Below are 12863 nucleotides of genomic sequence, written 5' to 3' on the forward strand. Positions count from 1 at the left end.
TCGAAAAATGACGTTTTTTAAGCAAAAAGCTCCGTCTTCCCTGAACTCCTCTTACATTTTACTCAGTAGCCTAATCATCTTTTGGGAGATGGTTGGTGGGGTCATGTAGATGTGCAGTAAGGTTTTTGAATTTCGATTTTGCCCCGGGGGGTCAAATGGGGGTCGAAAAATGACGTTTTTTGTCCAAAAAGCCCCGTCTTCCCTGAACTCCTTCTACATTTTACTCAGTAGCCTAACCAGCTTTTGGGAGATGGTTGGTGGGGTCATGTAGATGTGCAGTAAGGTTTTGGAATTTTGATTTTGCCTTGGGGGATCAAATGGGGGTCGAAAAATGACGTTTTTTATGCAAAAAGCCCAGTCTTCCCTGAACTCCTCTTACATTTTATTCAGCAGCCTAATCATCTTTTGGAAGATGGTTGGTGGGGTCATGTAGATGTGCAGTAAGGTTTTGAAATTATGATTTTGCCCCGGGGGATCAAATGGGGGTCGAAAAATGACGTTTTTTATGCAAAAATCTCCATCTTCCCTGAACTCCTCTTACATTTTATTCAGCAGCCTAATCATCTTTTGGGAGATGGTTGGTGGGGTCATGCAGATGTGCAGTTAGGTTTCGGAGTTTTGATTTTGCCCCGGGGGGTCAAATAAGGGTCGAAAAATGATGTTTTTTATGGAAAAAGCCCCATCTTCCCTGAACTCCTCTTACATTTTATTCAGCATCCTAATCATCTTTGGGAGATGGTTGGTTGGGTCATGTAGATGTGCAGTTAGGTTTCGGAATTTTGATTTTGCCCGGGGGGTCAAATGAGGGTTGAAAAATGACGTTTTTTATGGAAAAAGCCCAGTCTTCCCTAAACTCCTTTTCTGTTTTAAACAGTGGTCTTATCATCTTTTGGGAGAGTTCACTCTTTTGAAATTTTGTTAAAACATCAAGGTCAAGGGGTAAAAAATCATAGCATGTTGGGAGCCTCTTGTTATGGGTAATGTTCACTTGAAATGTGAAAGTCAAATCTCTTCTCAATGAAAAGGAAATACAACATTAATGAAAACTAAGTTAAACTTCAAGGTCAAGGTCACAGAGTCAAAAAGTCATGATAAATTTTGGAAGGTCTTATCACAGGTAATATGAATGCCCTTTCATTTATCTTTCAAAATGATCAATTCAAAGCAATTAATTTTTTTAAGGAAATTAGGTCAAACTTCAAGATCATGGGTAATGAAAATCATAGTGTATGAAGAATGGTATTGTCCCATTTAATACTAATACACATGTTTAATATAAAAGTCCTATCTCTTCTCATTCAAAATATACGACCATGATGACCAAGGTTAAATTTATTGTGACAGATGGGCAGATTGACAAACAAATGAGATTTAATGTACACTACCTTTAGCAAAAATGGGGACAATAAATGTCTTTGCTGTTCTTGAGAAGAAGATTTATGTTGGAACAAGATGTGTTTGTGAAACACTACGCGCCCGGCGGCAACAAAGTTAAAAAAATCTTCTTTTAGCATATTGATCACAGTCAAGGTCACAAGGTCATTGACCATGGTGTCATTCGAAAGAACTTAATCAGTGGAGTATGCGTACTAAATATGAAGTCCCTAATCTCCTATGGTTCAAAAATTGTGGCAAAAAGTGTAAAGAGCTATTTTTAGCATATCCGTCACAGTCAAGGTCACAAGATCATTGACCTTGCCGTCGTTTGAAAGGACTTTATCGGTGGAGTATGCATACCAAATATGAAGTCCCTATCTCCTATGGTTCAAAAGTTATGACTAACAGTGGAAAAAGCTATTTTTAGAATATAGGTCACAGTCAAGGTCACAAAGTCATTGACCATGGTGTCATTTGAAAGAACTTAATCGGTGGAGTATGCATACCAAATATGAAGTCCTTACCTCTGATGGTTCAAAAGTTATGGCAAAAAGTGTAAAAAGCTATTTTTAGCATATAGGTCACAGTCAAGGTCACAAGGTCATTGACCTTGATGTCATTTGAAAGGACTTTATTAGTGGAGTACGCATACCAAATATGAAGTCCCTATCTCTCATGGTTCAAAAGTTATGACAAACAGTTGAAAAAGCTATTTTTAGCATATAGGTCACAGTCAAGGTCACAAGGTCATTGACCTTGAAGTCATTTGAAAGGACTTTATTAGTGGAGTATGCTTACCAAATATGAAGTCCCTTATTGTTCAAAAGTTATGGCCAAGGTTAAAGTTGACAAACAGACAAACAGATAAACAGACAAACAGACAAACAGACAGGACAAAAACAATATACGCCCGGGATCTATCGATCCGGGCGCTTAAAAAGTACCCTGCATATTTAAATGTAAATTGGTTGAAATTAGCCCAGTGGTTCTTAAGAAGTTAATGTGAAAAGTTTGCAGATAAACAGATGGACAACAGAAATCAGTACATTTCAGAAAACAGTATGCTTATAAATAGTTAATCTAGGTGCTTTGGGTAGCAAAATAAAGCTAAACTGGTATATCTAATTCATCCGCAGAGCTTAGTATATTTCAATATGCACAACCTTTTCAACTCTTATAATTATTTTTTAAAATTTATATCACCATGTCTCATTCAAGGGAGAACTAGAGATATGACCAGATGTATATCTGTTGAATATAAAATATGTACATGTATTCTGTGTTTTTTTTTTTAGTAATTTGTTTGTTTGTTGTGACAGCAACTGTTATGGCAGCTTTTGGCAAAGGTTGAAGTTTCTCAAATGTAAGTCAAACTCCAAGGTCAAGGTCAAAGGGTCTAAATTGTTGGTATCAAAGGGAAAGTCTTGTCACAAGGAATACACATGTGAAAAAAGGGAGCAATCCCTAGAACTTCCTCACCTGTTCAAAAGTTATTGCCAAGGTTAAAGTTAAATTGGATTCAACTCTAAGGTCTAGGTCAAAAATAATCATACCTGTTGAAAGTTCACAATGATTACACATGTAAGAGCATGAAAGTCCTAGCACCACCTGTTCAAAACTTACGCCAAGTTCAAGGTATTTTTCTTGTAAAATTGGGTAAAACTCCAAGGTCAAGAGATCAAGAGGTCAAAATTGGTGGTACCCATTAAAAGGTTTTGCCAAAAGAAATTTACCTATGAAATATTGAAGCCATGTGTATAGCCCAATCCACTTAAAAAATATGGGCAAGGTTAAAGTTTCCGTGGACAGACAAAAATACATAAACATGGGAAACAAAATATGTATAAATAGTCAATTGAAAAAATTTTCTACTATTATGGAGTCATAAGATCAATTGTCATTTCAGGTACAGGGAGTCAGTGGCTAGGGAGATCAGACCCCCCCCCCCTGGAATTAGCAGTTATTTAAATAAGACTATATATGTACTGTAGAGAATAAAAATGACTTTGGACATCCTCCCCCTTAGAAAACAGGGACTCCACCATCATTGTTTTTATTATTATTTTTTATTTCCATCTCAGGAAATCTTGGGCTGATTTTTTTGACTGAGGTGTGACACCCCCCCCCGTTCTGAAAAAAAATTCTGGATCTGCGGCTGTTATATATACTGAATGTCCGCAACGGAGATAACTTGACAATGTGAAATTTGTCGACTGTGGCATGCGATGATCTTTGACCATGTTGACCCTTTTTGAACTTCAACCTAACCATTTGCATTTATTTATTTTTATGCAATCTATACTAAATCTTGTACTTACCGAATGTCATAGGTCGTGACAACGAATTCATGAAATATAATCCATATAATCCAATTAAAACACAAATGATTTTAACTGACCACACTGCATCGTCAGCATACATGTGCTAAATAATCTCATTCGACAAACCTTTGCTGATTCCATTGCCAGTATGAATTGGCCGAGGTGTGCCGAGAGGTGATATCTATAAATATGATAATGGGTGACGCAAACCCAATGTGAATGTAGAAAATGAAACTGTTTAGTACAAGAACAAATTTCAAACTATCATAATAAACTAAACTATGTTTTTTAAAAAATGTGAGAGTGAGAGAGAGTGTGTGTGTGTGTGTGGGGGGGGGGAGATAGGCATTGACAAATTAATCGGGTTGTATTTTCAATGGGTTTTTTTCCCGACCAAATACGAAAATCAGTTTGCACATTTTGATAAATTCATCAAAAACGCTTTGTACTAAAATAATATTTTATGTCGTTGAGAAAGTAAATTTAAAAAGTTCCAAATTATGGGAAAATTATTTATTTGAATCTAATTAAGTAATTTACTTCAATCATTAATTAAATTCTGTTATTTCAGACTGGTTATGAATTAAGTATTTTAAAATACATATGTGAGGCTCAGAGTTGATATGGTCATCTGAAAATTTTATGTTCAATTTGACGAATACATGTACGGTGATAATTATAGAATTATTTTGACTTCTTCCTTGGAAAGTCCAATATGAATGAGTGTATATTTAGAGGCAAACACCATAGTGCGGGTATTACTGTCTCATGACAGCATCTAGTGTTACACTGTTTTTAAAAAACTTTTGACGGTAAAAAAGCTTTATACTCAATTGCCACCAAAATTTTTGAAAAATGAGTGAAAACGACAGCGTATACGAATGTCTTAACAATTATTTTAAAATATCAGTAACTGTAGTTATCCACGTTTGTTTGATATTTAAACAGATAATGGAATATGAATCTATTGTTTTAAACCATAAAAACAAAATTTACCATAAAATGTACTTGATAAAAACAGCGAAGGTTTGACAAGAGCAAAGATAAGCAAGAGCACAAAGACAGATTTATATGCAATTTTCTTAAATATTGGTGGAATAGTTGTTCAAACTCGTACTCGGGCAGACGGTTTAATTTCTAGAGGACTCTGGAAGCAATTTTCTTTGCATAAAAATCGAAAGGTTTATTGGAGGAACGGCCTAGAATCAGGAATCTACTATATTAAATTTCTTCATGACAGCGTCCAAACCCACACGCCCTGAAGAGTAAAGGGGTTTTCGGGATAAACAGAAAGTTAAAGTTTTTTCACATTAACAATATTCGCCAGATCTTTGACCTTTTGACTTGTTTCTATTTCCAAACTTGAAAAAACACCTTTCAGAAGGAAGAAACAAGTCCAGGAAATTATAGGTATCTGCTATTTTCCAGTATACTAAGGGTCATACCAAAAAATGAGTTCTAAAACAATCAGAAATTGGATAAAAAGTGTCACTGGCATGTGTTTTAATTAAAAGAGATTAATATATATATATATATTCAGTTTCCAAACAAAATAAAAGCTCTCTATCTTCTCTAATTTAAATTTTAAATAGACCGCTGAACATTAGCTGGCAAGATTGGAAAAATGCAGCTTTACGTCATTTTTATCAGTTACAATCAAAACATTTAATGATAGACAATGGAATGGGCTGGTACAATTCGAAGCGGACGACCGAGAAAACATTGGAAATGAAATTCTAGTTTGAAATTTATTTTCAATCCAACTCAGCTACGCTAGAGGGCAAATTATTACTGATTGACCCAGAAGACAAATACTTTCAATTTAGTTTAAAAATATAGTTTAAAAATAATATATACATATGTAAATCAGAATTTTCTGTCCAGCGTTTTAAAGAAAGATATGAAGGGACAAATATTTGATTTCTGTTTGGTATAATTTATATACGGGGGGGGGGGCATAACGATCTTGGAAATAAATAAGAAAATTGTCAAACATTTCTCATTGAAAACTAAAAAAAAAAAGCTCTTCTCATCCTAAAAATTAATTGGTACAAAGCATGAACTGATTTGACAATTTTTGACCCCCCCCTTCTAGAATCAAATGGCGGCCGTCTCCTGAAAAAATGCCTTCTATGACTTTTACAAGTGTCCTTAAGATAATATTATAGGCTATAAACTCATATCAATATTAATTTCAACCAACGTGTATTTGGGAATTGAAATTATTTGTCTTTTGGATCATACATGTACATTCACACTTTGCTTTTGAAAACAACTCAGGTGGATTGAAAATGAATTTAATTCAAACTAGAATTTCAATCCAATGTTTTCTCGGCCGTCCGCATCGAATTGTACCCGCCCATTTCATACACTATTGGACCTTAGTACTACAGTGTGAAACAAAATAACTTGCTATAGATTCTATCGACTGCATACTAGTATATAAAAGATCAATTTCATTACAATTATTAGTATTCATCATGGAGTACAGGTTCCTTGTGACTTTTCTTTTGGTTTTAGATATTTCCATTCTTATTTCTGCAAAGTGCAAGGATGGATATCGTAAGTTGAATTTTCAAGAGGCCTTTTTTAAGACAGTATCATCATTCCAAAGAATTTAGACAAAACTTTATCTTATCATTTTTTAATCACTACTCGTATACACCAAAACGTGTATTTGCTATGCTTGATTTTAAAGGTTCTAACGGTTATTTGTTAACTATTATGTTACGCTGTAAATTTTGCATTTTAAAGCCACCTGGTAAATTCAAAATTTGCAACAATTGTTTTTTTTTCCAGGTTCCTGTAAGGATATTTTATCCAGATACCCACAGAGCAAGAGTGGGGAGTATCAGCTGATTACTGAGGACAGACAGACGGTCACAGTCTTCTGTGAGTTTTCGTCAAGATTCCATGGTTACACGTACATCAAAGACTACCCAGGTTCCTCATTTGATTTGGGCGGACTTTACACAACATCAAAAGAAATCAAAGTTGTCCACCTTCGGACTTCTGGCAAGCGATATAGCACAACAATGGAAGAGTTAAATCGGTACAGCTTACAGGTTTCATTGAGTTTTCAGGTCGACAAAAATAAGGGCTTTAATACACCACTGAATGTTCCATTTCTAGGGAAGTACATTTATGTTGGATTCCTCCCAAAAGACATTGCTGCAAACCGTAATACCCAAGGATACCGTGCCGGATCTAAAGACTGGGAATTTAGAAACTGTGACGCAAATCCAAATTCTTACATCGCCTTTTTCTACAACAATTCACCTCTACCAATTCACAGCTATCATAGGCGTTGTTGCTATAATAGTTATATGCGAAAATGGATCGATGTGTCCAGGGACTATAGTCTGCGTTTGCCAAGAGAGTACTTCAGGTTTTTTGAGATGCACATGGGAGGGTGTGGAGGATATGTCGTTCCCGGATTTAGTTCCTTTTCTGATATTGTAGGCGCCGTGCCTGGATTTCGTTTTGGTAGGGGTTGATTTTATTAATCATTATATCTTTGCAAACAAGGTTTGGGAAGGGGTGCATATGAATGAACTTGTTTCTTTATCCGTTTGTCTTTACAATATTTTGTGTTCTTGCTAGAACTTTTTAATGCATGAATCATTTACGTATTGCAGAGAAAAATAGAAATATATCCATTGGATATGAATACCCGCCGAAGGTATATTAGTAATGCAACATGAAAAGTTGTATTAGTGTAAGAAATTTGATGAGAATATCTTGAAAAGTTTCTTTACAATTCAAATTGAAATCTAGAAGGTTGGTTATTATAGTGTACATGATAAATATCAACAGATAATGTATAAGTGCATAAGCTTACATAAATGTATTTTAAATGGTGTCTTCAAAACTAAGCAAAATGCACATTTAGGGGAAATGAGGTCAAGGTCACAGGAAAGTTCAAGGTCAAAGGTTTTTGATGCATTTGATTTGATAGTTTTCATAAATACGTATCAGCATTTGTTTGATAAAAAATATTTTGTATGATTTATTTAAAACTTATTTAAGAAATGTGAGATCAAGGTTAATGCCATATATGGCGTAACTGATCAAAAAAACTTATTTTTGAAAAATACAAAATTAAGTAAAGAAATATAGTTCATACATTTAAATTAAAGCTTTTCATACAATTCTGAACACGGAGAACACCTCGTTTCATCTAATAATATAATTTAATCTTCTCTGTAATGTGTTATTTAAATCTTTTGTATTTTCTTCCGAGTCGGAGAAAATTCCGAGAATCCAAATTAAATTGTGATATCTTTATAACGCAATTGACCTAGATTTTGTAATTTACAGAAAAGTTCTATCTTTATATAAAGTAATGATACAAATAATAAGTTCTTATAATTTTAGTCTAATAATTTTCATTGTACATACGCCATATATGGCTTTAAAGGGAAGGTCAAGGTAAAAATGTTCAAGCAGTTTAATAGCTTAACGAGGCTGGGGGGTGGCAGCCATTTTCAGACTATTTCTATCTCCTTTGAAAGAAGAGCTCCATATAAAGATATAGAAAATGATCAAATTTTTAAAATAATTTTTTCTAAATATTTCTTTGCCAAATGATAGTTGACAGCTTAAGATACCATATCTAAAAAAATAAGTTAAATCTGGTGGTTAATTTGTGATTAATTTGCTGACCCCCAGCCTCCTTAACATCAACATGTATCAGTATGTATCAACATATGAAGGTTGATAAAAAATATTTTGAATGGTTTCTTTAAAAATGAGCGAAATATTAATTTAAGAAAGTGAAGTCAAGGGAAAGGTTAAGGTCTAAAAATGTTGATGCAGTTGAATAGCTTACACCAGTACGTATCAACATATGCAGCTTGATGGCACTATCTTGAATGATATCTTTACAACATGGCGAGACATTCATTTAAGAATAGTGAAGTCAAAGCTCAAAAAGAGAGGTCAAGGTAAAAAAAATGTTGATACAGTTGCATAGCTCTCATCATTATCTATCAGCATATGAAGTTCGATAAAATTATTTGATGACACTACAGTATCTTGAGTGGTATCTTTAAAACTGCGCTGCACACTACTCAAATACTTTAAGAAAAATGAGGTCAAGGCCAAAGGAAAGTTCAAGGTCAAAAAATGTTGATGCAGTTGCATTGCCCTCAACAATATCTATCAGCCTATGAAGTTTAATAACAAAATATCTTGGATAGTTTCTTTGAAACTGAGCTTTGAACAAAGCTAAATGTAATGCACGACGGAAGGACGAAAGACGGACATAACAAACGCTATATTCCCCGGCCATATTCATGACGGGGCATAAAAATGTCTCGGTATGGTTTTTCTCTTATAATGCCTACAAATTGGAAGTTCATAATACAAAATTAAATAGCCAAGAAGCATTGATATTCTGACTTTTGATAAGGTCAAGGCCACGTGCATATGGTTTTAGTATATAGTAACCTTGGCCTAAACTCGTTTTGGTAAGCCATAAGGTCTTTGAGAAAAAAAAAAGTCTGAACTTGATCGCAAGTGACACACAGCGCACCCCAAGACCATGAAACATTTAAAGCGTACAATATAAGTTATGTTCTCAATCACAAGCTAACAGTGATTCATTGAAATTTAAACAGTTTTTAGAAAAGTGAATTGGCATCGTTTAAGAGAGAGAGAGAGAGAGATATTTGAAACTAGGTGAATTTCATGAATCGTTCATGGAGTTTCCCTTGTTTTTTTAAAAACACTGAAATTTTTTTTATTTGTCGATTTTTCACAAAATATTGCTATATTTTTGAACCATGTTACTGAGTATTAAATAAATGAGGCATTCATTCAGAAACCGAATGTTGTTTTTGTACATTCTAGGGTATGGGTATTTGCGTTGCCTAACACCCCCATATACTTCGTAATTACGTGCATTACAAAATTAAAATTAAACATATTGGGTTTTATTGAAGATTTGTCATGTAAGGATCTTCAGTGTGAAAACGGTGGATTGTGCTTTATGTCAAATGGAAAACCTTCCTGTCGATGTAAAAAAGGATACACGGGCGTCTCATGTGAACATAAAAGACCAAGTAAGACCATTTAATTTTCTTATATGATAATATTTGTATTTGTATATCGAGCTGTCCAGATTTAATTGTTTAAATCGATTTAGGATCATGCAAAGATATTATTCTGAGCAATCCCAACAGAAGAATGGGAGAGTACAGAATTTACACAGATGATGGAAAAAGCTTTTTTGTCTTCTGCGAATTTACGGGATCACGTGGCTATACATACATTAAGGACTTTCCAGGAAATTCTCTCCGTCTAAAAAACATTTTATCAAACACAGATGAAATCAAAATCCTTCATCTCCGGACCTCCGGCAAAAGATACAGCACAATAATGGAAGAACTTGTTATAATCAATTCATCCGAAAGTGGATTGACGTCTCTACAAGATATTATCCTAGTATTCCTTCCAGCTACTTTAAAGTTTTTGAGATGCATATGGGAGGGTGTGGAGGATATGTCGTCCCCGGTTTTAGGTCCTTTTCTGATATTGTAGGTGCTGTGCCTGGATTTCGTTTTGGTAAGCTGCTAATATAAGTCTAACCAATTAAAATACTCTAAAATCATTTAAACGATTTATAACACTAAGTAAAGGTCTTAGTAATTTCTGTTTTGAGATTTTTCATGTGCTGATTTACAATGTGGAAACGGTGGATCATGTTTGACGAAAAGAGGAAGACCTGTCTGCTCATGTGGTCCAGGGTACATTGGACTTCAATGTGAAGTCAAAGTTGCTTGTAAGTTTGATCTGAAGCGATGTATTCTAGCATTTGATTCCTTCATAAAAGTTTATTGTGTTGAGGGTATTCATTTTTCTTTTAGCTCAAGTGAGCTTTTCTGTCCATTCACCCGTTTGTTACCTTTTCACATTTTCAACTTCTTCTAAAGAATGACAGGCCTGGTGTTTCCCACAAATTCGAATAAAAAAATCCTTAGGCAAAGGAAAGGTTCAGTTGTAAAAACGAGAGATAAAGTTCCCTTACAAGGGGAGAATTAAAAAAAAAATTTTAAAGACAAAAATATGTCAGAAAAGCAAAACTTAAGTTGAATAATCCTGAGGTAATGTATACTCTGCATTTTTTCAAATCATGACCCCAGGGAGTAAGGTGGGGCTACAATGGGTGATGATTATTCATATAACGTAGGCATCCTCTGGTAGTGTAGATTCAAGCTTGTTCAGATCTTGACCTTCCCCTGTATCATTTTTTAATTGAAACTTTCACAATGACTGATTTCTGCTTTTTCCTAGCCAAAGGTCGCCCAAGTGGCAAAGTGGTTAGAGCGTCTTCTCTGAAGTCGCATAGTACGGAGTTGATCCTTACGTCGCCGGTTCGAATCCCACTGTGGGACTTTCAGAGCGATCCTTCGGATGAAACTGTATAAACCGAGGTCCCGTGTCGCAGAAGGTGCTGGCACGAAAAGGATCCATCCCTGCTCAATGACCCTAAGTGCTGTGCATAGGACAAAATTTGCAGCTCTCCACCGGCAAGTGATGGCGTCTCCATATGAGTGAAAAATTCTCAAGATGGACGTTTAACCGTCAGTTAAAACAACATACAATCAATCAACCAAGCCTAGTCAAAGTGCTTAGGTGAGCAATGTGGCCCATGGGCCTCTGTTTTTTCTTTCTCTGATAGGTTCGTTCTTATGAAAACATTCTCTCTTCCGTGTTTTTCTTCAGATTCCTGTAAAGACATTGCTTTCTCTAGAGGTAAACCTACTGGAGAATACAAGATTTACAACAGACAAAACCAGCCCTATAAAGTGCTCTGTGAATTTCATCAGACCTTTGGTTACACGTTTGTATCAAACACGAATATGGCCATCAACGTCGACGATTTGTTCGAAATCCGATCTCAAGTGTTGGTCCGACATTTGCAACAAGGTCAACAATACGACTCAAATCTGCAGCAGATATCCTATTATAAGAACAAGCCTTTGACAGTTAAGTACAACACAAATGCTGGATTCAACACTCCGGTAAACGCCAAACAGATGGGTCCATATCTTTACCTTGGCTTCTTGGACGCAAGTACAGCAAGATCCAGGTCGACACAAGGCTACAGCGTAAATAACGCCGACCAAACCTTTCGTAACTGTGATGCCAATCCTAACAGTTACATGGCTTTCTATTTCAACAAGGGAAATAAGTCTCCTGTTGGATACTATAAGAAGTGTTGTTACACGCCATTGATGAAGAAATGGATTGACATAGGGGTACCTGTAAATCGGGCTAATCAACTTCCACAGTCATACTTTCTTCAATTTGAGATGCACATGGGGGGTTGTGGAGGATATGTGGTGAGCGGATACAATACACTTGCAAGTATCCGCGGTGCTTCTCTGGGAATGCGTTTTGGTGAGTAACTTTCAAAAACCTTTTTCAACTGAATTTTCAATAATGAACATGTAATTTACATTGAATTTCTTTTCAGAATTATGAAGTTATGAAACGGAGCGGGAGAAAGAAAACAAAAGATGAGATAACAAATAATTTGAATATGAGTATCAATATACAGTTTTCGTAATAAAAACTGATATTTCTTATATTCTGTGTTGTAATGTTGTAGCACTTTTTCACTATACATATATATCCAGCTTTTAACGAATGTATAAAATATACATGTACATAATATAAAAATATAAAATAATGTATAAAAATAATATAAAATATGTTGATCTATCATCAACATATAAATAGAGACCAAGTGTTTTTAAGTCTTTATAATTTCATCCAAAAAACTTGCTGCTCAGAACCTATAGGAATTTTTGAAAAGCGTTCAGTTCCTGCATGTCCTACAGAAAGACAAGGAATTTTAAAAATTAATCCCAATTCAATTTTGTTTGTAATCACTGTGAATTAGAAAGTTATATTCTAAAATCATATCCTTTTTTCAGATTGTGCAAAGAAGGTAAAATTACAATTGACTTATGCAATTATCATTTAATTCTTAATTAGAATTTACTTGTTTCATTTCCATTTTGACATTTTACAACAGGAGATGCTCTAAAATCGCTGACATAAATCAGATCCAATGACTCTAGACATAGTATGTCACACGTTTTTTTTTTCACTGACTTCCAAAAATCCGGGTCTCTATATATGAAAATGTACACG

The 12863-nt window shown here is 34.8% G+C and overlaps 1 protein-coding gene across 1 annotated transcript; it reads left to right on the top strand.

The window, feature by feature from the left end:
* The first annotated feature begins 6178 nt into the window (after positions 1–6178).
* LOC134277741 (uncharacterized) lies at positions 6179–12290 on the top strand. Its single transcript, XM_062760052.1, has 5 exons — positions 6179–6260; positions 6498–7184; positions 10363–10482; positions 11427–12104; positions 12181–12290. Exons 1-5 carry the CDS (start codon positions 6179–6181, stop codon positions 12186–12188), a joined length of 1575 nt encoding a protein of 524 aa, XP_062616036.1. The 3' UTR covers positions 12189–12290.
* Positions 12291–12863: the final 573 nt, after the last annotated feature.

The sequence above is a fragment of the Saccostrea cucullata genome, unplaced genomic scaffold (genome assembly GCF_032062105.1).
Source record: "Saccostrea cucullata isolate Sc308-1 unplaced genomic scaffold, CSIRO_AGI_Scuc_v1 ctg15531, whole genome shotgun sequence".
Lineage (NCBI taxonomy): Eukaryota > Metazoa > Mollusca > Bivalvia > Ostreida > Ostreidae > Saccostrea > Saccostrea cuccullata.